This window comes from Barbatula barbatula (assembly GCF_947034865.1).
Source record: "Barbatula barbatula genome assembly, chromosome: 9".
In the NCBI taxonomy this organism is placed as follows: domain Eukaryota; kingdom Metazoa; phylum Chordata; class Actinopteri; order Cypriniformes; family Nemacheilidae; genus Barbatula; species Barbatula barbatula.
Genome location: NC_136772.1, coordinates 4,384,216 through 4,410,825, shown reverse-complemented (window position 1 = coordinate 4,410,825; position 26,610 = coordinate 4,384,216). Strand labels below are relative to the sequence as shown.

Here is a 26,610-nt window from a genome sequence, read left to right as displayed (position 1 = left end):
AAAAGCTATAATACCTGTGTGTCAGAAGGACGTAGAGATGAAACCGGAAATAGTTTTCAGTGTAATTTTATCTTAGTTCTATTATGTGACTGTGTATAAGACAGGACTGCTCTCACTGTCTCATCAATGCTCAATGATCATCTCGCTTGTTGACCCCACAGGAGCGTTAAAGAGATGCTCCAGGCTCAATACAAATTACAAATCACAGAAAGCTTAGAAATGTCGCTTACAGTGAAGCAATTGCAATGGAAGTTGAGACAAACTTTGCCTCACAACGTCACGGACGTTAATACTGAATTTATTGAACAACAAAAAAAGTGTCTTATTGGTACATTTTTTGAAATTTAGATTTTTACATTATCTGAAAGCTGGATAAAAAAAGCTTTCCATTGATGTATGGGTTTGTTAGGACAATATTTGGCCAAGATAGAATCATTTAAAACTCTTAAATCTGAGGGTGCAAAAAAATAAAAATCACCTTTGAAGTGGTCCACATGAAGTCCTTAGTATATCTTATTACTAACAAAAAATAAAGTTTTGATATATTTACGGTGGGAAATTTACAAAATATCTTAATGGAACCTGAACTTTACTTAACAACATAATGATTTTTGGCATAGAAGAAAAATCAACAATTTTGACAATTATGTTGGCCATAAACATTCCTGTGCTACTTTTTGTCGATCCAGGGTCACATATATGGTGCTTTAACAAAAATGCAAGCTTTCTACTTTTAAAGGCTTATGGACTTTAAATGTACGTATAGTTTACCTTCATCGTAGGCATGAAACCGTAACCTACATTTTTGCCAGTTAAAAGGCAAAGCCTATCATTTCTATTTCACTAGTGACACCAAGTAAAATTACTAAAGAAAAACAACTTTTTTTTAGGCCTGGAGCAAGAGAAAGAGAGAGAAATGGTACATGTCGGGGTTAGGAAATGAACTGTGAAACAAAGGACAGTCATGGCAAGGCAGAAAATAGATGCAAAGTTTTCTAGGTGTCAGTCTCATCGTGACTATATGTGACATTGTTTAAAACAATTTAATTCAGTGTTTAGTTGTCAGTGATTAAAAACATCATTAACATTTCATTAGGAGGCCAAAACGGAGGGAAAACGTGACGTTTTCAAAAATACCTTGTGTGCACGCATATTCAGAGTCACCAGCAGAGCATCACGTGAGATGACTATGGACTCTGAGGTGCTTGTTGTAAAGGAAAACCATCGACAATCACAACAGCATTTCCTCTGCACTCAGACCATTAACCTCCCAGCTTCGGTTACTGTAAGGGATGATTAAGCCGGATTTGCTTCGATCATTTTTTGCAGAGTGTCTTTGAGGCACCAGCAGGCTCTTAGATAACCATCTGCTGTGGATTGATGCCATTCTGCAGTGGGGAACAGGATGCTTTGTCTTCATATTGCTCTATTATGGTGTACGCATGCTGATTGGGATTTACCCGTTTAAAGGGATAGTTTGTTTGTTGTAGGGTCCATTTTGCACAATGAATGTCTTGTTTACATTGTATTGCTTATAATTTTTTCCTCTACGTTTAAAAAAAACACTAGTCCTTTACTCGTCTCATCTGTGACTATTGTTTCTTAATGATGTTTTACCGTTATCCTTTTCAGCCTAACACAGAGTTATGTGATCTCACTCTGAAGCCTTCTGGACCCTTCTGGACTCCTGCAAATGAATGTGTGTTCAGGGAGGCAGAAGGCTATTTGCTTGCACATTCTCTGTGTGTGTAGAATGAACAATCTGTATGCTGCTCTCTGTAGCACCCTTGCAGACATAATGGTGTCTGTCTGACTCCATCTCAAGCCTGTATTACACTACTGACCAGATACGTGTTAAAGGTATAGTCCACCCAAAAACGACCTTCGGCTGTGTTATTATCTTTCTTCTACAAAAAGAAAGCAAGCAAGATAGAATGTGTGAATTTCTGTTTTCAATACAGTCAAAGTGGATGGGGATTTCGCTTGCCAGGCATAAAAATAATTCGTTCATCAGAAATCTAAACATCTATAGAATAAGACGTAAGATAATAAGACTTGTTCTAAGAGAATATACTGTATTTTAAAATACGTTTATTTTTCTTTACATTTTTTAACTAGAACCCACAGCAACAATTTATTAAGGTTTATACAATTTAAAAAAGATGTATGTCAGGATTATAAATTATTTCAGATTTTCACTACACATTTATTGTGACCAAGATAATGAATGATAGCAATATTATCACAATCTCTGGCTAAAATTAATCTATAAATTAGGGTTTATTTTGGGGTTTTCTCTTTTTTTGGCCAATGAATCAGACTTAAAATACGAGAGGCAGTGAGAGTTTGTAACTCGTGTGGCTATAAAGACAAAATGTTAAATGGTGCACAACCACATGTTGATGTGTCAACCAGATATTGGCAGGAAATTATTTACAATAATATAATATGTGTAGTTTTAATCACAATATCAAATAATCGTGGTTAAAATATCAGTTATTGTCAGTATATGTAATATTTCAGGCAACATTTTCTGAAAACAAAGATGTGACCCGTTCTGTGAATATTATTGCGATAATGAGCATCACAGTTGGATTTCAACCATTGATTTCATGATTTTAATTTCTAAGTGTCCTTACCTAGTCATTATTGAAGATATCAAGGTTATATTTTCATAGAATGTTCTTTACTGGACAAACGTAGGGAAGCTTTGACATTGTTTTCTGCAAATCTTAAAATACAGAGTAAGAATCATGTGTCATGTTGTGTTTCTCAGAGGAAAGGTGATCAAATAATGACAAATTGTTTATTACTTGATAAACACATTATGATGTGACAAGCACTGTGACTCACACATAAATACACTCCAGAAATGCCAGGGCCCTCTTGATTTATGTGACTTGCTCTTGTTGAATAGAGTCGTTTTGGTTATTACACTGTGCTTGTAGAGCTTCTGGAATTGCTCCCCATTTCATTAGATGGTTCCCCAGGGAGAGAGGAATAGGAGGCCCTGCTGATCCAGCCATAGTGAGATTTCTATGGATGTGCGGCGTGAATTAATTCCTTTACTGGAGGAACTGACTCCTGGGCGATCGCTGTTATGAGTGAAGGGTTCGTGGGACAGGCTTGATGCTTATTGACGCTGTGTTTAGAATAGAGCTTAAATGAGTCACACTGCAGTTCTGCCTTTGTCTTAATGTCTCAGTGTTGTGAAGAGCAGTGATACTGACACCACCATAATTCTAGAGATTATCAGAGATTGTCTTCTTGACTTTAGTCATTAATATTGAATAGCTCGCATAAGAGAGAAAAATCTCAGATGAGATCTCTATCTCCGTTGTTTAGACATTATGGACATAAAAAGGAAAGAAAATGTTGGTCACCTAAAATTTTATTTCATTTGCACATTCTCTTGTCATTTCAAAGCTGTATGACTTAATTTTTCTGCAGAACACTAAATAAGATATTTTGAAGACAGTTGGTAACCGAACCGCACCGGCACCCATTCACTTTTACTGTATGGACACAAAACCAATGGAAGTGAATGGGTGCTGTTTAACAACGTTTTTCAAAATATCTTTTTTGTGTTCTGCAAAAGTTAGAAAGCCATATAGGATTAAAATGACAATGAAGGAATTTTCATTTTTTGGTTAACCTATCCCTTTAAGTCTCCAGCGTCTCCAGGGAAAATATCTGACAATAGTCTCCATTAGTTTAAGAAGACCCATCAACTGTTCCCAAATCTAAGCTCAAGATTTCAAGAAGTCTCTAGTCAGCTGGCAATCTTTTTAATGATTTCAACATACATTAAGTGAAAAATTGGACAAACCGAATTTACTTCAAAAGTTGGATTTATCTGTTTTTGACCCAACATTTTTTAAAGTGTATGAAAATCTAATTAAATTTTACAGCTCCATACACTTATATTTTTCCAACTTGTAACTATTTTTATGTTTCCTAGCATTTTACATTTATGCATTTGGCAGACGCTTCAAAAGACGACCCAAAGCAACGTACATTTCATTATTCTATACATTTTGTTTCTAAGTGTCTGCAATCCACGGAGTTTGAACCCATGACCTTGGCGGTGTAAGATCATGCCCTTTCCTTACCACAGACTGTGTTGATCCTAAATTAAACATCCAAGAATTTCATCAAATCTACCGAACTATAAAAAAGCAACATCTGAACATTAAAACCTTAGTGAATTTTTTTTATTTGCTGACTTTTATATTCTTTCAAATATTTTTCCATTCCCTGCATGTTTTTCTTTTTACGAAACCCTGATACCTATTCATTTTCATTGTATAGCTTTTATGTTTCTTTTGTTCCACATTTCCAAGTGATATAGATTTGACAAGAAATGAGGGTGGGTAAATTCATTGATTCTTTCAAGATCAATTTATAAAATCAACAGAGCAAGAAAAGAGAGAGATGGACCACTTGGTTTGATATTGACCAGCGAGTGAGCCAGAGATGAAAAAGAAAGATATATTATATATAAACAGGGAATTACAGTATCTAAATATACTGAAACAAAAGTCAAAAAGTGCACAACTGCTTTTATTTAATTCATTTTAAAATGACCGTTATCGTCCGATACCAATATGGACGATTATTTATCATTCATCCCTTGATATTGTCAATTTGGGATTTTATGCGACTTTACACATACAGCAAGACAAAATGTACCAGGTGGGAACAGCAGCACACAGAATAATTGGAAGAAACCATCCCTCACGCTCATCATGGCAAATGGCGAGAATGAATAAGGAATTGTTTTGGGTGTCTGGATCTCTCACAACCCCACTTAACGTTCGGCAGTCTGTATAATGAGAACTGTTTGGACATGCAAAATAGCAATCCATTTCAACAGCCAAGTCATCCAGACCACAATCCATTTCTTAGCGTCTTTCAAACGTATTTTTGTTGTACGACATGGACTTTGCTGTTGTATCTGTACGTTTATGGATCGCCTTGCTCTCCTGAAATTAAAGACCTTGAAATTGATGTGGCATCCCCTGACCCCTCTGCTAACGTCGCAGCTGCGAGACACTCTATAATTTATAAAGTCATTATGCAAATCTGAAGCAGCAAACGGTTGCCTTTGTCTTCTCATTTCTGTCCAGGGCATGTACATTTTTACAAATTGTTAATAAACCTAAATATGTTAATTTGTGAAAAGGTAGATGGTCTGAAAATACTGGGTTATTTTCAACACAGCCGCTGTTTTAATTAACCCCCAAAAAATTATATTTGACCCAAAAACTACTAAGCATAGGATAAGTTAACCTAATGGTTGGGTTCGTCCCTTTTTGAAAATAACCCAATATTTTTAGAGTGTATAAGTCACTGTGCGTTATGTGCAATGTTCACTGGTAAGGATTTCATTTTCAGTTGCAAAGTATTTCCAATACAGGCATCTCCATATGGCTATTTAGTATGTGTTAAATATAAATATTTACATTTACTTATTTGGCAGACGCTCATATCCAAAGTGCATTCAAGTTATACAGTATGTGTGTTTTCCAGAAATCAAACCCATGACTTTTGTCTTGCTAGCGCCATTTTCAACGACATTTTCCATGAATTCACTAGCAAAACAACTATAAATCATACTGTTGCCACGATATAAATATATTCATTTCTCTTAAGACATTTTGATTATACCTCCCACAACCACCTCGGGGGGCAAAGAAACAACAACAATTGAAATATTTTGAAGTGGGCTGTTTTGGTGGTGGGCTGTCAAAGCCTCCATCGGCTGGAGGCAGCTCTGACGTCACAAGCGTTGATCCTGCATGTGAGGAGAGGAGACTCCCCTACCGTTGTTAAGCCTCTGAATTCGCTGCTGCTGGGAAGGAGAGATGCTCTGTGCCTCGGTGCAGCAAACAACAGGAAAGTGAGGTGGAGAAACAATGAAAAAATCATATCGGGATATGAAAATGGATTTGCAAACTGGTACCCCCCAATGCTAAGGCTCAAGAACACTGACTCATTCTTTAAAAAAAAGAGTGTCTCTATCGTTTCGTCTCTCTCCCTTCCCTTGAAACGCGGCAGGGTAGTGGTGTCTCTCCCTCTCTCTTGCTCTCTAACACACGCACCCCTTCACTCGCTGCAGCTGACTGTGTTTGTTCTGCGCTCTTATTGGTCTCTTCTCAAGCAGCCTATCGATGGTTTACAGGCAGCACTGATTATTTTCCTCTGGGATTCCCGAAGCACAGAAAAGGTGCCGGCTACCAAGATTTTTTTTCTGTAACGTTTGAGCTACTCTAACCTGGAAGAACTGTGAACTTTAAAATACTGCGTTTTTGTTATCGGGGAGCATGTTTAGAGCAGGCAAGTTGTTAAGAAATAACTTTGAAAAAGGTTTTTTTTCAAAATAGTGCGTAAATTACTGGTGTGCCTCTCGGTTGGGTACGTTTCCATTTTCCAAGTGGCATTTTGCAGCAGTCCATGCTGGATTCAGATCATGCTTTCGGCGAGACCATCAGGTCACCGTCGGGTCTGACCGTCAATCCCCAGCTTCCAGAAAGCATCACTCCCAAACGCAACAAAAGACCGGGATTACTCCAAGCGATGAAGAAAATCTGGTCTAAGAAACGTTTTCAGGTGAGGCTTGCATGTCTCTTTATGCATTCTGCTTGATTGTATGTTGAATCGTAGCTGTTTGTAAGTAGAGTTTGTTTGGGTTTTGTCATCCGGGAGACTCTAAGGGGAGTCTGTGGGAAGCTTGACCCAATTCCCTCCTTTTTGCGCTGCATGTTCACACTTGCGCCCCACCCTTTTATTGTAAACAAACGTCGGCACCCATCTGGCCATCATGTCATCATGAATACAGAATAGATGAATGTCTATGGCTCATTTAACCCAATCCTAACGCATTCGGGTTTATGCTAGAATTGTGAGACATGGAGAACATAGATGGCAGTTCCTGCTTTGCTATTACATCAAATTGAGGTTTCTCATTAGGAAAGGTTTTCAAGATATTATTTTTAATAAAATGTTTTACGGCAGAAACCAACATAAATCTTTGGTAATGCCATGATTTGTATTACAGTAGATGCGTATGACATTTTAATGTCAAGTCAGCATGTTGGGCAAATGCAGGTCAAAGTGCATGGAAAATAAATCTTTAGTAATCCATTCCTTCCTAAAAATATGCCTGCTTCTAACTAAAAGAGGTTTGCGACATCTTTTATTCCCTACATTCTCAAAAAATGTATATGTACTGCCATCAAGCAACACATTGGCAGGCTATTTTACTCAAAAGTCTGCTTTCTTGTGTGAGTGGTACTTGTGCTGCTATGATGCTAGGCGTTGCTATGCGGTTGCTAAGGCATTGATAGGTGGTTTCTAAGGATTCGGCTAGTTGCTAATGTAGGTGTTTCTTTGTATGCGTGAGTCAATTGAGCCCATCCCCACTCCTCTAGAACATTAAGATCACTAGATAAATGTTTGTCGTCTGTTATTTCCAAATACGTAAATAACTATTTGATTCCCTTTATGTCTGCTGCAGAATAACTTATATTCTAAAATTCAGAAGATTAATGTTAAATGTTTAATCAAATGCCTCACGCCAATTTATGAGCAATATTTGCGATGCTTGACTTGGCGAGAAGCACTGGTCGATGCTTTTACAACATACGGCCTGTCAGGTCAAAATATGAACCTTCTACAGCACATAAAGTAGAAAGTGAGCAATCTGTGCATCGTCACTGCAGCGAGTGTAAGTGAGACGGTCTGCCTTTCACAATTTGTTATTTTGTGCCATTTGAAAGGTGAAAGGAATATGAGCGCCTTCCTATTCCTCTTGAGGTGATAGTGAAGATGAAAGGAAAAGTGGGTGTGGATGGAGGGGGGTTGAAATAAGAAGATAATTGGATCTTGGTCGACAGACAGAGAGAGGCGGGTGGATGAGGAGCATGTGTAGCTGAGAGACCAGACAGATCCAGAACAGGTGGCTGAGTCAGAATTTCAGTTGTAGGCTAAATGGTAATGTCATTCTCTATCTGAATAATATTGTATTTCCTGCACTTTTGGGTGTTTTAGACTAGTCCAGAATATTTGCTGTTACTGGTGAAACCCCTGCTGAAAAAACAATTGAAACCATCACAGAAAATCTAGTGGTCAATAAAATACCATTATTTTTTATCAAAACCATTTCTAAATTTCTTTTGTATGGTGTTTTGTTCATTATTCCAATAGGATTTAACATACCACCAATAGAAACCATCACATGCCAGTAGTCACGATTGTCATTTCCATTAAAATCAATACAATTCCCATTAAATACGCTATATTTTCTATTGTTGGTTCTATTTATTTCAGCAGGGACTACTGTTGTCGGTGGCTGGAAAACAAATTTCCTAAAGGAAATATCAATATAATCCTAAATGTTGGATGTTTTTGATATTTCACATTCATTTTTAATATGCATTCTTTCAGAAATAGATGTCATATTGGTTATTTTCGCATTTGGGGCGTACCTGCTGAAAATAATTACAAATACTATTATGAACCATCAACTCTTTCCACTAAAACCATTACAAAATCATTTTTTGTAGTGTGATTTGGAAATTATTCCAGTAGGATTTAACATCCCACCAATAGAGTCCATCACATACCAGTAGACACAATAACAGTTTCCCTTAAAATCAATACAAACCCTTTTTTAAAACCATTATAACTTATTTCATGGTTTCTGTTGTTTTTTCAGCATGGTAAATGTATCCATCTCTAATAAAATTGTCCATCTTTTTAATACCAGCGACTTTGGCCAACATGATATCCTGGCACACGGCTGTAGCTAAATGCTACTGGTTATTTATAAGGGACAAACTCATCTCTATATCCCACCCCACCTTCCACTTACAATAAAAATATTTCAACACAGCAACGAAATCCGTACTCAGCAAAATCCCTTTAACGAGGTGTGTGCTGAATAGAACAAGCCACTAACCAGACTGCTTCAGGAATATCGATATAGTGCTGCCTCGCAAGCACTGTAATAATCTTTAAAAATGCCTAGTGAACACATACAAACTCAGCAGTGAATTGGAGGGCATAAATCACGTGAGCCCGCCGTACCGCTTCGGAAGAGTTAGCAGACCCAACAGGCCCCAGAAAAAGAGAAATGTGTTTCCTAAGGTGTGAAGCTATTCACATGCCGCATTGGCAGGAGTAATGAAAAGTTAGACCGGGTGAGATTGAAATAGGCCGTTCGCTCGGGGCTGAGAGAGTGGAGCTAGAGCACAAAGCAGATACAGCAGGCCGTATTAGATAGAGCCAGACGGCATTCATCAGAGCTCATTGTGTGCCTAACCCGGCAACAAATAAATCACCTGCTGACCAAAGGCCACGATGATTCATCAAAAGAGCCTGGAGTGGCTTTGATTCATCTGAAGTGGATGACTATGGTGTGGGCTGAAAAGAAAAGTGGAGCTCTCCGAGGTACCGAGTAACACGGCTCGGACATTTTTTTCGGAGGATATGGGGTAGCTGGAATCAACAAATGTTTGACACGGCTTAGGTTGGTGACTGTAATCTTAAAAAAGTGGTTCTTGGTAAGGTTGTGATCTATTGCAGTTCCATATACAGTACGTAGCTAGAGATTTTGACATGCAGTAGTATTAACTTCTTTGTATCTCGGCTCACACTGTTTGTGCCGTGGACATGATTGACACCTCTAATCATGCCTCGTGCAGAGGTTCGCTGTTACTAAACAATCACATGCAATTTTCTCCTGTCCCCTTGATAAAATCCCATAGACATCATTTACACACAAAAAAAGATATTTTGAAGAAAGATATTTTTGAACACTTGCAGTGGTTTCGTGTCCATACAAAAGAAGTAAATGGGTGTCGCAGCTTTTCAGTTACCAACTTTCCTCATTATATTAATGAAAATAATATCTTTACTTTAAAGCACTCAGATCTATAGTAACACCCTATGGCTAAGCAGTATAAAGGTTAATGCCATTCTGGCAGAGTTAAATATTCGAATCTGTGTATATGGGAATAGATATGGGAATAAGTAGTACCATGCAGTGATCTGGCATGTGAGACTAAATGAAGAAACATGGAGAAGGATTAATACGCGGATAAGGAGGATCAATAAATGAATCAAAAGACAGAGGAGGGTCTTTTTGGTCATAGCGGCCACCCCACCCTAGCATTGCAATATTGACTTTGCAAGGGCCACCTTTACTCAATTGTGTAAGGTTGCGTTAATAGTCAATTCTTATTCTAATCTAGTTCGTTGATAGGTTGCATTTGTTTTTTATTTGATTTTATTATCCTTATAAGGTTATGGATATTTCTCTTGTCTTAAAAATTGCTATAGGTAAGTAGGATACAATTACTTGAATTGGACTATTTGAAAGAAGTCATTGAAAATATACATAGATGAAACAAGTACATTTTATTGGTTTTATATTATTTATACTGTATATTAAATAATAATAATAATAATAATAATAAATAAATAAAATTTGGCCAAATAATCACATTCCAAATACAAGTACTTTTGTCCTGACAACATTTTAAATGGGTGAAGAACAATATCACAATATTATCAGTATTGCCACGGTATCAATAATTGGTGTTTTAATATCACGGTTATTGTCAATACTGTTATACTGTAACACCCCTAATTATAAAACAGTGACTGAATGTTAAGTGTAGAGTGGGTGAATCTTGTTTACTGCCGTCTTACCCTGAAAGATGAGCGTCGCTGTGTTCTTCACGGCACAGATGGCTGGATGAAGATCCTCCCCTGGTGGCCTGCTCACAGTCAAAAGAGCGAGTGTGCATTTGGCAGGTCACTTTGGATAAGTGTCAGTTTGAGGAATGTAATTGAAGCCGGAGGGCCCTCTGTTAGTAACAGGTTTCGAATAAAATAGCGAGACATTGAAGCAAACCAAGTCAGTTCTCTGGAAATGTATTCATCGGTTATATCATTCATGTCTGTAGGACACAAACGGTACAAAAGAGGTGTTTTTTATGCATTGTTCAGAAAGGATAGACCGTCATATGATTTTTTTGCTGCTGTTTTAAGCTTAGACTAATGAACGCAGTACAAGAATTCAGATCTTTTGCATAATGCATGTCATTTGTGCTGTGGACTGGATCTGACTTTTTTATCCAATAAGCTGGCAAACATGGAAGTTAATGACAAAGCAACTGGCATCACATCTACAAAAATTCTCCTCCACCTATGAATGATTTAAATATATTAATGCCCTGTAATTGTTTGCTTTACAGCAGCGGAAAGAGCTGAGCTCACGCAAATACGTTCAAATGGCTGGCTAACACTACGTCCATGTCCCCCTTTCTTTTATTAGCCCTGCAAACCTCAAAGCAGCGGTGTCTAAAACTGACGGCTGCCGGAGCTAACGCTGTTAGGAAGTTGATTGACAAAAGAAGGGGTTGAAGTGACTTACGCCTCAACCATTAGGATTTCATTTCTGCATTTAACTAATGGATTGAGAGCGACAGGCAGCCGCTGCCCACTGCGTCCTCTGTGGCGCTTGGGTTTACGTTCCATTCATTGTCAGAATTGGATACCGGTGGATATGAAGCTAATGGGAATCACATTCAATTTTCCACTAAAAGAAAGTAGATGAAAATGTTTAGGAATGGAGGAAGAAATTGCATGCCTTAAAGCGCATCTTCGATTTGACAGTTCTTCTGCAGAATTAGATCATCAAGCATTTCGTTGTGATGCTCTCATACTTGTTATTTAGCAGATGTGTTTTATTCAAGGTGACACGCAGGCATGCCAATGCAGGGCTGTGTTAAAAGAAACTAGATCAGTTTTTTATCATTCAGTCACCAAATGCCCTACATTAGATTTAGGGTAGAAAATGAAAAACGGACATGGTTTTTCAAAGACCGAAAAGAGGCACAAACGTTAGCCAAATGGTAGTTATTAATGCTTTTGTTTCTCTACTTTGGAGACGCCTCTTGTTCTGTTTGTTATGGTTGTTTGTAATACTCACACTTTAAGTTTGAAGTGATATTCATAATTGTGAGCATGCTCTAAACATTTTTTTCTCTCTTTCTCTTTTCAGAAGACTGGACACTCTAACCGAACCTTTGGACGGTTTACTCATGGTGTGTTTGGCTTTGTAGATAACAGGTCAAAGTCTTATCAGTCATCTAATGTCTGGTCTTTGTTTAAAACCAAGGATGCATTATTGTTTTTTCTAGTGCAAAACAATATTATTTTTAGAAAATTTAAATAGTTGTATTACCTTAGAATGAGCTGTTTCTATCTACATACACCGCGGGTTTCCTTACATGGAATTCACCATGTTGTTTCTACAGTAGCCATAAACGGACAAACTGCTCTACAGAGCACGTTTCATAAATACGTTATTTCCTTCGGCAAAGAAGCAAATGAGAAGACATCTTTAGCCGTGTCAGCCACTGTAGTGTTTCAAAAGGGAGGAGGGAGAGGTGGAATGACTTGTTGGTTGCAATTCATACACTGGACCTTTAAGGCAGAATACAGCGAGGGCCATTGCTAAAATACAAAGGTAAAGGTGTTTGTTTCTGACCTTGAGTAAGATTTTTGGAGCATCTTCACATTGTAGGTATTCGTGCATTTATCACTTTGAGCACCCTTGTGCTGTACAGTATATATAATTGTAATGACTTTAAGAATCAAGCCCCTCTATTATGAATAACTACTTATGGGAATGCCATTTATATTCATGTTCGATAGTTCTAAAGGAATTTAGTGTGCATTATATCAGCCCACACACTCAATAGCAGACCATTAATGTATCCTTGGTTTTAAATATTGACCACATTTTTTATTAATTGCCACAATCTGTTGATATTCTTGTTTCGATTGAATTGTAATAAATCATTGCATTTTGTTATTTCCTTTGTTGTTTGTATTACTTGATGTGATTTTGTTGTACTCATGTTAGTGCTTGTTGCCACCGCCTGTGTGATTGGGTTCGGCGGGGTTTGCGGGACATGTTTTTCTCAATTTGTCTGTAGGCTCGCTCCGATAAAGAGGAGCCTGACAATGAATCAATCCACTTTCTGTACAGAGGCACGTTAATCTCGGCATCAATAATGCAGATAGTTTAGCAGTGCTTAGCATTGAAGCAATTTATACAAACTGCTGACACATTTGCACTGATGTAATGATATTTAGACATGGCACCCTACAGTATAAAAGCTCTTTAAACTGAATTCATGCTTTAAATAATTGATCAGACATGCAGTATTTATCTAGATTATTTTTCGTGATGTATTCTTCTACAAATGCCAAATGCCAAACTACATGATTTCTTTTTTTATTACATATGGACGTATTACATATTGAAATGTCTCTGATAGTTTTTAATATTCACAAATAGCAAAGTGTGCAAATGTATGCATCTCTCATTTTATGAAATGTAGTTTATCTCATTGTATTTTAAATAATACACTTTAAAGTAATGGAAAATGACTCTGTTTTACCTTCTCAGTATTGTGCAAAACACACTTAACATCGTATTTACTCTCTTGAATGAAATCACTGTAAATGTTAATGTAACCGTTGTGCAAATTGGACATATGAAGACTTTGGTTCCAAAATGAGATGACCACTGTCACTCGACCATAAAAGTCTGTTACCGACCATAGTAAAAATTGAAAATGCTCTCTCGACAACAGATGTGAATTACTTTACTCAACAGTGCCTTTGCCTCAGTACCTCCTGTAAACTACTCTCCATAAATAGTAAACTATTGCATCGCAAACTATGCTTGTTTACCTTGTAGCGGTTTATTAATAATATAGGCAAACAAACGAAAACAGATGGCAGTGATTTTCTACCGCAAGTTGCCAGTCAGCTGAGGCCAGTTAATCTAGGCGAGTTGTCAGCAAAAAGCTATCAGGAGAATGTGTTTATTCAGCAGTTTGTAGCTGCATATCTGCTTTAGCGTGGCTGGGATTCGTCTATATAGTAACGGTGATGTCTTGTCTCGTTTTCTCCACTGCCACTATGGAAGCGAAGTTTTCCGCTCCTGTCGGAAGCAAAGCTATGGTAATGTTTGTTTTTATCTCTGTGCTCTCTACAGTAATTAGTCCTCTGTTTTTCCACCACGCCACCCATCTCAAATACCATTTTTCATTTACTAATTTCATTTATCAAATTAAGGGACAACTCCAGCTTTTCCTCTATCCTGGTACCCTTTTCCTTACATAAAGTAATATTTAGCTCAAAAGTATGTCTATGAGTTTGATTTTTATATGAGCAGTATTGTTCTCTTCTCTACACGTGAACTCAGGTTTTACAAAGCTTTTCTTTGTTTGATCGGTTCTCATTATGACTCACTTGGTTTGGTTTGTAGCTTATTGTGGTATTTCTCTCTCAGACTCAGAGACTACAGAAGACGAAGCCACTGAGCCACAAATACCCCTGGAAGGTAAAGAAGGGGCCAGAGGTTTTCAAGATGAGGCCCAACGTGTGCCTGCAGGTAAATTTACCTTCAGAATTCTTTACTTTTTATACAGTCCTGTTTCAAGATGTATCCTATAACAAAGCATGCATAAAAAGATTTATATTAGTTATTTGATGGCTTTAATAGGAATAGTTCATGCAAAACATCAATTGTTTTATTAACCTATTTAGGTCAACTCATTTAACCCATTATTATCATTTAAAGACTCAAGTATTACATGCTAGGTTTGTGACGCATTGCACCAATGAATTCCTACTAAATCGTTAGTTTGTTGCACTAGTTGACACAAGATGACATAAATAATATTTTCTTGTTTTTTTATGGAACTCTTGGCACTGTCATTTCGTTCATACCTATTTTACATACTGTGGTAGATCTCCAAAGTTTTCTCATCACAGCTCTTACAAATGGTGCTCATTGGAGTATCTAGAAAAATAATCGCAAATGAGCTTGCTTCTGTATGGCAAATTAAAACTAGAATTTTATATGATGTAATGTATAAAGCAGTTAAGACGGAACTTTTAGCGGATTGTACATTTATTTCTAATTCATTTTCATAAGAAACTTGTTAATTGATAGTGTACGTTTCCATTTCTAACTAAACCGTAGTTTATAGACCACTTCGCAAGATTAATATTTTTTGAACGTAACATATATAATTTCATTTTAAAAATAGTAGTTTAGCGTTTCAAATTGGTTATACATTTTCTCTTGGTTGTATTTTGTTCAAACGTTTTTGTAGTGTTTAAGAACTGAAACAAGAAGTTCTTCTGGACCAGTGTCTATTGCAGCATCTGAAGTGGTCTATATAGAATTGTTTACAATTGTTGTATAGATTGGTTTGTGTGCACGTCATCTGATTTAAATAATCTTGGTTGGATTAACGTGTTATATCTTGCTGCACCCTTATTTTCTCATTTTGTATCTGATATATTTCATAAAAATAGGAAAAGCATGAATGTGTTGTCAAAGACAAAAATATTCTCTTGATTCGATTTAGTCCATCTGCCGAGTTTAGGCAATTGAAATCTCAGTTGTCAGTCTGTATTATGACATGACAAAAGCTTTCCCTTAATCTCCTGGGGATAGCAGGTGGTGGTGTTGTACTTTTAACAGATTGGACGATATTTCCATTTCTTTCTTCACTGTGAACAGCCACCAAAAAAGAGTGATACGTACATGACATGCTTATTTCATCTTAAAAATGAGCGGTGTGGGAACAACAAGGCCTATGTATAAATATCCATTTTGAACTCGTCATATAACATTGAAATTCATCTTGTGTACAGTGCTGCTCTCAGCAAAGGTAGATTTTAGAGAAACACGCTGCAAGAAATGGAGGTTGAATGAGATATTCCACTGTAAAAGTAGCTTGTTTGTCATCAACAAAATGATGAATCATGTACCTGCCCTAACACCGCGTGACATATGACTGTAAGATCCAAATTATTTCTACAAAATCAAAGGCCGCAGCTTTAGAGATTAGATGAAGAGATAAATGGGTCAAGGATTTTGCGGCGCGGATGATGTTGATGGTGGCATGAGTGATTGATTTGATCTGTTTGGGTGGGCGTAGAGGGGTGGGCGTATTCTCTTTGTTATTGATTTGGATGGATGTTTCCTGACTGCAGTGTAATATATTCAGTCACATCCAAGCATCAGCTGGGATCTGGGCTTTAATCCTCAGGCTTCTGAATACAAGCCCATCCACATATATTATACACTAGTGCTATGCAAAAAAAATGTATTGTTGTTTTGATTGATTTACTCTTTATTTAGAGCTGATTTATATAATTATATTTACAGTATAAAAATATCATGTTTTGAAAAAGGTGGCCACATGGGGTTTTGCACAACAATAATATTTTATTTTAGTTAAAACTTTGAAAACTAAAAGTGAATAATATAATATTTTATATTATGAATATTTATATTATAAAATAGCGTAAGAGAGATTTGTATTCATTGTTATTTTTTCGAAATTTTTGAATTCACACTATGTACAGCTTATTTGTCAACCACGTAAAATAAAAGGATTAATAATATGATAAAATATTTTAATATTAATACCTTTTGAATATTTGTTAAGAAAAGTTGAAAATTATTTGAACATAACCTTAATTTGTTCCATTATTTGTTCCCATTTTGTTGTCCCATAGGTCAAAGGATGATGGATATCGCCCCAGATGCAAGCGATCACTGGGCAGGCGGTGAGACCTCAGTGTTGGAAAGAGAAGCACCAGCCCTTGGATCAAGAGCACCGGGGCAGCAGTCAGCCAGGCAAGCCAACAGCCGGGAGCCGACGGGTACCCAGATCAGGCACCTAGGGGTCGAGCCTCTGATTCGAGCGTCACGCGCCAATCTGTCCCGTCCAGTGTGGGGGTCCGAGGAAAGTGTATCTTTAGCTAGCGATTACTATGGTAGCACATTCAGTCTTTATAGAGGAAGGACTTTTTCCGTACCCCTGTAAGTAAAAATCTAATCTCAATCTGCCACAGCCCACAATAAGCCGACTAAAAACCCCAAAAGATCCCTCATGAATAGATAAACAACCACAGCCCGATCACACAGAGTCACAAGAGACCCTCGCTCTAACATAGTGCCCAGTGTAAGTGTTGGGAAGGGAGAGACCTGAGGCTGTTGTTGCTCTTCTCTCTCTCTCTCTCTCTCTCTCAGTATCTGAGCCGTGTGTTCTGGTGGCCCCATGAGGTATCTTACATCACCACAGGAATGACAGAAGATACAGTGAGTGGGCTCTCTGCGTTTGGATGAGGTTCAGCTCAACCCACAATGTGCAAGAGCTTCGGCATGTAAGCTGCCAAAAAGGGTTAGATGTAAAGAGTTATATGTGACTGATCCGCAAGTAGCAGCACAGCCATTTTTTGTTAAAACGTGCATTTATTATTTTATTCTTATGGAGCAGTGCAGAAATGACAGAACTTAAGTTGATGCTTATAGTTTCGTCTAGCCATAGTTTAAACTTAAGTAACATTCAACAAGTGCAGTGATTTCATGCCCTGTCCGTTTGCAATTTAGATGCCGTGAGGTTAAAAAGATGACATGAATGACAGCGCTGTCGTACCCGGAGGACATTTTTGTTATTTAAAGCTCGTCGTCATTTTCTCAGATATTTCACTGGCAAATCGAAATACAGTCAAACACAATTGGTAAATATTTGCAGACTTTTGTATCTTGTCAAATCTCACGAGTTTGTGATATTGTTGAAATCGCTTCTGTAACTCCCAAGGATTCATTTGAGATAAGAGAGGTTTTTTTTGCTGAGGAAGAAAAAACGTCTCCATTGAATCTTATTTTCAAACTATTGATGTCTGCGAGTTGTTCAGAGTTGTTCAAGATATCTTCTGTTTTACTGTAGATACTAAATAACACCATGGTATTTCTTTGAACAGGAAGCTGATGTTAAATAAATAGCATCAACTGTAGTCAAAACTGCTGCATTTGACTGAGCAACGCAGCATAGAGGTGTGAAACAAACCCATAAAAAATCCATATAATACATTTAAACATTAAATATCCCAGAGCTGTTATACTACAAATTTACCTTTCTTAACATCCCATTAGTTTAATATAAAAGAAGACCAGATCTGAGGGTTGTTTTATCAAAAACTTTGGATCATACATTTGTAAAAAAGAAAAGAGAGCAACCGATCGTATCTTCTGTATCATTCACATCACTAGAACACTCCGCCATGTTGAGCCAGGGTTGCTTGTAACACTCACAGCTCAATTCCCTCCTCTTTCTCAAACTCTCCTGTCTATCTGACACAAAATTTCTAATATCATTCCATTCTGATCAATATGAAACAACCGAGCTTTGCGTACTTTCAAGCCCACCGCTATCCATAACTTTCTGTTTCCCATCTCCGTTATTTGGTTATGCTTTTGATTTGCTGCTCATTTTTATCAGAAAAGATATACAGGGGTTACGACAGTCTGCCTGAAACTCGGATAACTTCAAAGAACATCTCTGGCTCTGTCTGAGAGATGGCGACCGCAGGGCACCGTTATGACTCAGGAAATGACCTGGCCAGTTTATAGTCTGTCAACTCTGTGTTACATCACGTTTAAACGGAGATGCTGAGAGCACAATGACCTTTGGTGCAGGTAAACATTTTTACAGGAGCTGTTAAAGAAGTCTAATATTAGATTGTCTCAGGAAACTCTGCTTTAGGCCAAGCTCTATTTAAGACAAAGCTAATCTAAAATAGTACATGCTGAGTAAACATATGGTGATACATCCTCCATCGCTTGGAAAAGCATTCGGTTCAAGTCTCAGCAACACATCTACTGTACTGTACACTTTCCATCTAGTATCATTTAAATATAAGTGTCACATATACAGATAATATGTGTACTTTAAAAATAGTGTTTACCTTACTGTACCTTAGTCACGATGGAGTTTCAGTCCATTAAAACCATTCATAATGTAATGCAATTTAATTATTCATAAGAATAAGTCGAACGTTGAGCCTGAATTTTGTTACGCATAACACTCCCTCACGCTCCGTTATTGCCTTTGTCATTCCTCATCTAGATCTATTTCATTGAGTTCATACTTTCCTTTGACCCCCATTGCCCATATGCAAATTATTTTCGTTTTCTACCCACACCGCAGCCGATGCAAAATTGAAGCTTACCAAAAGTTTGCATTTAAAACATGCTTGCATCACATTTTCGTGTTCGGTGTCACCGACCCCTTCGGTTTCCCCCTGGTTTTTCGTGCATGCTGTTTTTTGGTGAACTGCGCAGCATGAATCCTTGCACGCATACACACTATGAGAGGGTATAGATCTTACAAGAACTCTAAAGTTTGTTGTTTATTCACACCGATTAAGGAGGTATTATAATAAAATATAATGTCTCAATGTTAGTTTTTTTGCCCAAGTCAAGCGTAAGTGTTTTAATGCAATCTCAAATAAAGTAATAGTATAAAGCACTGTAATGTGTTGAGTATTATTCCTTCAGATTTGGAAATGATTTCCATAGGTAGTGAAACATCCAGAATCATTATAGTGAATTGATTACAATTTATTGATTTTCTGTTGGTTTTGTCATATTATACTAACATCATACATTTTAACCAGATTTGTGCTTTGCCACGCATGGTTTTAAAGCTGCATGGAAGACGTTCACGCATTGTGACCTGGATGTTCATTACAGGAGTGAGTTTGTCAAACTGCTGCTAGGAAGGAAGCTATACGGGTTGGATTTAGAGCAATTTTAGCTGTATTTAGATGCTTTTTTACCCCTTACACATTTTGTAGTCCACATTTTGAATAGACTAATTTTAGCAGTTTTCTTACTTTATAGTTGACCTGTAGCTTGTAGCTATGTGTCTTAAACTTGTTATAAAACTTCCTTCCTAGTGCTGGCAGGTGACTTGTGACTTATTCCTGTAGATATCCAGCGATGTGTGGTGGTCTAGCCCAGTGATTTTGGAAGGTATAGGCACAATTGAATCCGTTCAACAAGCTAATATTACATCCATTTTGCAAAATTTTTGTTGGATTGTACAGAGACATGGTGTATCTTAACCCTTCCAAGATAAAATAAAACTAAATATTGGTGTTTTAATTTTCCGTTATAATTTAGATTTAACAGAAAGTCACTATGATTCTTATTTGTTTTATTTACACCTGAAATTTTACATTTTTGTAGCTTGCAAAACCTTCCACTTTCAGCTGCCGAATGTTATTTTGTAAAGATGAGAATTCTAAATAGACTCATGCACCTGTGCACACACATACACAGTACAATTTAATGTCCCACATCAGTAAAAAAAGTCTGTCTTGCCCCTCTTCCAAAGTCCACATCCAAACAGTTGGGCTCCCCCTTTTGCATTAAACCCATACCCTAATCGAAAATCTCCCTCGAACACCTTCTTTTAGGAGCCCATTTGAAGAAGTTTTGAGAGAGTCCCCCCCTCATCCACCCCCTTCCCCCAAAATTGGCCATTCTACTGCCTCTCCTTTGCTCGGCCGTTCTGGTTCGTGCCCTACCACTCCCCTAGCCCCACGCAAGAAAGCTGTCGTGCCAACTGAATCTCAAGACACAGGAGCGTTTGAGGAGACTTTCAAGCAACACAAATCCTCAGCCATGTCTCAGAGTAGTGCTCAAGACTTTCAACCTCAGACCCCTGTGAGTGAGAATTACCGTAAAGAGCTTGCACCGAAGCTGAACAGACACAGCTCCAACTCGGAAGAGCACAGAAGGAGGATTGATAACCCAGAGGGACGTTCTTGGGTTGGATTTAACAGAGCCTCGTCTGTTGACGACGGAGGAAGTCGACTTGGTATCTCAAGAGAGAGCTCCAAAGAGGATCTCCGTGAGGTTATAGAGGTAGATGTAGCTCAAAGAAGGTCCATGTTCAGGCAGAGGGCCGCTTCCCTGGAAGACAGACCTCACTACTCCCAGAAGGTGCAGGACATTGAGAACAAGTTCACAGAGGAGCTCCAGCGCATCAAAAAGCTTGTGGGAAAGTCGCATATGAAGAGATCGTTCTCAACGGAGCAGCTTTCCACTCTTCACAAGAGCAAGCAGCCTGTAAGAAAGGTGGAGCCCATCCCACCACAGGTTCTTAAAAAGCTGCAGGATAGAGAGCGTGCTCGGCTAGAGCGGGAGAGGAGAGAAAGAGAGCAAGCCAAAGAACGTTCGCCACCGAAAACGCCATCTCGACAGCGAAGAGACCTGCACGGTTCATTACCCAATGTGCCAGAGGCCATGTCACCTTCTGATCTACCCGGACAAAGGTCTCCGAGACTCGTTCGTGGCCCGAGCCCGAGCAGGGAGAGTCCTCGAAGGTCTCCAACTGTTGAGATCACTGCCATGGCTGAAGACCGCTCTCGAAGAGCGGAGTCTCCGTCTAAAAATATCTTGGAGATGACGCTACGGAAGGTGGAACCGAGACCTGAGAGTCCATTGGTAAAGAGGGTTGTTCGGGTTCAGGAAGTTCCACAGGCAGAAGGTAGGAAGACGCCATTAGAGGTCACGCTACGAAAATTGGAAAGAAGGCCTGAAAGTCCTCTAGTGCAGGGAGAAACCGTAGCTATTCAAGAGTGCCCTGTTCAAGCTCCTCCCAAACCTCCAAGGTTGTCTATGTCTTCTTCTTCTGAGGAGAAGATGGATATGGATATGACTTCTCTGTCACCAGCACCTAAGCTTACTATCCCAAAAATCATCATCGAAGAGGCACCAATGGAGACGGACACGCCTGCAGAAACGACTGTTAAGATTGTTAAGAGTGCAGTTGGTAGAGTGGAAAAATCTCATAGAAGCAGAGGAAGAGGACGCAGACAAAGACCCATGTCCCCTGAATTTGGTTAGTCAACGTTGAGGCAAAACAGAATAAGAATATCACCTAAGCATGTATGTTTTGGGAAAACATGACATTTCTCCTGAATATATTGTTGCAGAATCTTCAGACGACTCGTATGTGTCTGCAGGAGAGGATCCTTTAGAGGCTCCTGTGTTTGAGTTTCCGCTACAGGACACCGTGGCCTCCACGGGAGCTGAGGTGGTGTTAAAATGCATCATCAGTGGCACCCCTATGCCAGAAGGTAGGTTCTGTATTGCTGTTTTAATAACTTTAACAGTATCTTCACAACAGTGTCGGGTAAGTTACTCTGAAAAAGTAATGAATTAGTAGTTACTAATAACATATTCAACAGTGTAATTAGATTACTCCCCATTGGAGTCAAAGTACTCCATTGTAACATTGGCCATAAAAGTAAAGTTGTGTTTTTATAAATAGTTACTTGGAAGAAAAACAACATTGAGATCAAGAGCAGCCCAACTCATGTTGTAAAAGTGGAGGGAGAAAGACACTCTTTGCTCATAAAATGGACAAAGCCAAGCGATGCAGGGACGTACAAAGTTACTGCTGCCAATGAGGTGGGCCAGGCTTCCAGTAGTGCCACCCTTTTCATCAAATCAGGTGAGTGTGTCTCATGAGGAACACTGTCAGAGATCAGTTCTTAAAGAATGTTCATGTAGATGTTTAATGGTGGTGGTCTTCATTTGTATTTATATTACAGATTTGTAATGTTCTTATATATTCAAGGTAAATTATTTCGAAAAGTTTTTTAGCCTTTAAAGTCCAAGGGAAATAAAAAATAACAATTGTTATTTTTTCATGAAATATTGCAGCGTTTATAGTAAATAGCTTATCTATATGGGTCATTTTCTTTTTTAAATTCATGTTCCCTCATAATCTTCAGTTAAAATCTGAAAATGCACTTCCCTCTGAAATGACGAAATTAGAGGGGTTGGCCGGAGCATCCGTTACATCATTCCCTTCAACTCTCAGTCTGCTGCCAGTTTCATTTCAAAATAAAAAGTTAGTTTACACGTTTTTTTGTGCCGAGCTTAGGTGGAGGCAGAAAGATCCTCCAAAAAGATTGCTTTTTGACGATGACAAGAAAAAAATCGGATGAAATTTTTACCTGTAAGGACACTCACGGTTTGGGACCGCGATTGTTTTTGATTAGGTTAACTTGAACGCAGGGAACCTGGCCGACCTGTACAAGCTCACTCAATGACAGTATTACCTGACATCTACACCTACTGTACCAGACAGAGAAACCAAGCTTATACATCTATTGGCCTGCGTGTACTAACAGTGACAAACGTTAGCAAATATATTTACTTGAACACCAACCTAACACATAACATGAGCCTTGAATTGTCACTGTTCGGTCTCCCTATACACGAATGCACTTGTGACAACTAAAGAAGAGATGACAAACAGTTTCCTTTATGTTTCGTTTCTGGCAGATAGTTAGGCAGCACACTCTATGCGATCAAAAGTTAACGCTACATTAAAAATAACCTTCAAAAGTATCTGATTTTGGCATTGTGAGATATTTTTAGACACATACCTAAATCATAATCCACACCAACAACAGACAGTCGTTTTTAAATCTTAAGCGTTATGAAGGGAAACTCAAGCAGTTTTTATGATCGTTTCTCTTCAGTCCGCTCGTTTTGTTGTGTTTAACTACAGCTGTCATCAGTGTTTTTGTTTGGCAAGCCGGTATGTGTTACAATATCAAATTGGAGACTGTATTCTGTTGATTGTGGCATTAAACAACTCAACAAAATGATATTTTAAACTCCTTATGTAGCCACATCTGCGCTGGTTTTCCCTTTGTTTTGCCTCCAGCTAAGCGTGATGTCGGCCGTAAAGGGGTCCATCCGTAGTGAAAAATGCAAGACACGCCAACTAATTGTCTCCTTTGAAATTCCTTTTCACTCAGAAATGTGTCCGAATACGGAAATAAAAATGATCGCAACTTCCGGTTCACGGAGCCACTTTAATACTTACATTAAACGTTTACTTAGGTAAACTTTTTAGTGAAAATAACTGAGTAAAAGTAATGAAGTACGAGACTTATAATCTTGAATAGAACTTTATCAGTGTTTTTATTTATTTTGTAGTTTAAAAATGTACATCACTACATTGTATACTTTATATAATGTATATCATACTTTTCACTCCGATATATTATATAAATACAATTTTATGCTTTTTTACTTTACATATCATCTAATACTTACATTTACTCGAGTACAATTTTAAATTATTAAGTAAATAGGAAAGTATATTTTTAATTTTCTTAGAAGTATGATACATGCTTTATAATGTAATAACGAAAAATTCATCCAATGTAAAAACACTTGAAAATACAGATACCTGACAGTAAAAATGCTGTTCTGTCCAACTCTGTCGCATTTGCATTAGTAGTTTCTGCCATGCATCACTGCTATTTGCATATAGCTGAGCTCTGCCCATTGTTCCTATCTCCAGTTGTCACTGTGGCTCATGACACTTGGTATCAGTATTAGATTCTTCTTTAAAATAAAAAATGTCTTTTCATCCAAAAAGAGAGCTGAATGCTGCTGAAAGTACTTTGAAAAACGAGGTAATGAGTCAATATTCTGAGCAGCAAGAGCGAGTCTTAAGTCTGTGGAATCTGAATTGAGTGGGAGGAAGTTTTAAAGGGTAACGTATGTGATTTTAGAGCAGTGAATTTCAATTTATTGGGATACTCTGTGGGATCAAAAGAATGAGTCATTCCGTCAACATGTAGGCCTGCAGGCTAGGGTTACCATCGCTCTGTTAGTTTTAAAATCGCTCTTAAAGTGACTCAGACATAAAATAAATGAAAACATTTAGATTTAGCCCCACAACCATTGCTCTCGTGAGAGCTTTGTTTGCTTTGACGTTCGGCTCTTTTGCCTCCTCTCTGGTTCTCTCTGTACTCCTTCTCTTTCTCTTCCCATTACTCCAACCAGAGTTCCTCCTTGATAGTTACCATGGCAACCCAGAGGTTAAATTGAACATGAATTGTGTAACTGCATGCTAGCTGTACATTGAATTTTAAAACCAATGCACTTATGTGGAAATGTATAAACATGACCCGTAGCTGCTATTTACGTTTTTTCCAAGATGCCAAGAAGTTTGATTTTAGTAAAACAAGCAGCTGAAGCTTTTTCATTTGGTAGTGTTATAGACATAGTGTAAGTGTATGTAAGTACGTTGTATATAGTATAAATTGGATTTATTAAAGGGGGGGTTAAATAAGATGGTTCTGCCAATCTAATGTTAATCTTGAGTACATGTGGATTAGTATTGCGTTCTTCAAATCTCTGAAAAGTGTTTAGTTTTCTCACCTTTACAGAAGATAGCTTCAGCTGTACGATTATTTCCGAAGAAAGCCGACCTCCCGGGGGCATTTCAATGGGCGGAGCTAGAGATGAGTACACGCTGACGTCTGGCAGCTGTTGCATGGATGTAAATTTTGTACCAATAAGTTTTGTTGTTGTCATAACGTTAACTATGGCTTGCAGTTTGATCGAGCCTAACATATATGATGTCTGTAGTAGAACAAATACCACAGCAGCAACGACTACAGATGGACGTCTCTATATAATCCACATTAGCTTTGCCGCTATTTTAAAATCGTATATGTCACCATTCATATTGACTTCTGTATGGTGCCTTACAATGCCAAAAGAGGCTGTCAATATTTCACGAAGTTTTTCTTACCGGCTGTGGTTCAGACTCCAAAACGGTTTACTTATATCGAGCAAAACTGGGACTTGTTTGAAAAACAATCGTCTTTGAAATGACGTTCACAAATAAAAACCAGGAAATACAATCTCCATCCACTGCTGTCGTGACACCGGGTCCTTCGGAAACCTAAACAAGCCTTTTTTCCCCTCGCATCCAAAAACACACCTCTTAGGTGCCATTATTAGCTCTACAGTACACGCTGATGGGCGTGCTCTTCCCCTTGCTTTCTGGTTCATTCATGGGTGTGCTCTTCCAGGAGAATAGCAAATAAAACCTTTTGATCCTTGTATCGATACAGACTTATAAAAACCTTTCCAAAACAGGTTGCAGTGTTGGCGGACAGTATCGAGCACAGAAATACTACGTCATGCGTCCAGCTCATTTTTTAACAAGTTGACCAAGTTAAGCTTGAGCACCCCGCATGTTCAACAGTTTAAAGAAGGCACAACGGATGTAGTAGCATGTCATTTTATCACCCTTATATAGAGAAAACGTGATTATAAATTTTAAGGTTAATGCACCTTAAAATGCATCGGAATGTTTTCTGAATAATTGTAACTAGTTAATACATTATAACACTTATCAATTCATTGTTACACTTTGCATTTTAATGTTGTTATAATTCTTTACAACAACATTTAATGTATTATGACACACATTATGAACAATTATAATAACCATTCGGAATGCATAAAGGATTTAAGTACACTGTCACCGGAAAAGTTTTTATGATATTCTTAAACTCGCACCAACCCATCCTGTGATGTCAAGAGGCAAAATAGCCAATGGGTGGATATTGCACTCATTTTATGTACGTCGTATAACATAAGAACATGAGATTGAAACAAGATTGAAGATGCAATGATATTTCATACTGGAGATGTCCAAGTGCATGCAATGCTCTTCTAGCGTATCGTAGTTTCTTCTAATGGTTAGAAAGCGTAAGAGAAGCTTCGCCTTATTAGGGAGGTGAATACCAGAGGTATTTTTAGCTTTCCTTCCTCCATGAAATGATCTCTAAATGATGTAGTAGGTACTAATGTTACAT

At 38.0% G+C, this 26,610-nt stretch overlaps 1 protein-coding gene across 1 annotated transcript in view; it reads left to right on the top strand.

Annotated features, from left to right (window-relative positions):
- spegb (striated muscle enriched protein kinase b) overlaps nt 1-26,610 on the top strand; it is a gene marked incomplete at its 5' end in the record, with an annotated part of 61,320 nt that overhangs the window by 9,015 nt on the left and 25,695 nt on the right. Inside the window, 5 exons of the mRNA XM_079464827.1 lie at nt 14,381-14,482; nt 16,627-16,747; nt 20,377-21,806; nt 21,901-22,044; nt 22,239-22,421. Of these exons, the coding sequence (XP_079320953.1) occupies nt 14,381-14,482; nt 16,627-16,747; nt 20,377-21,806; nt 21,901-22,044; nt 22,239-22,421 (1,980 nt within the window). The remainder of the gene's footprint in view (nt 1-14,380; nt 14,483-16,626; nt 16,748-20,376; nt 21,807-21,900; nt 22,045-22,238; nt 22,422-26,610) is intronic.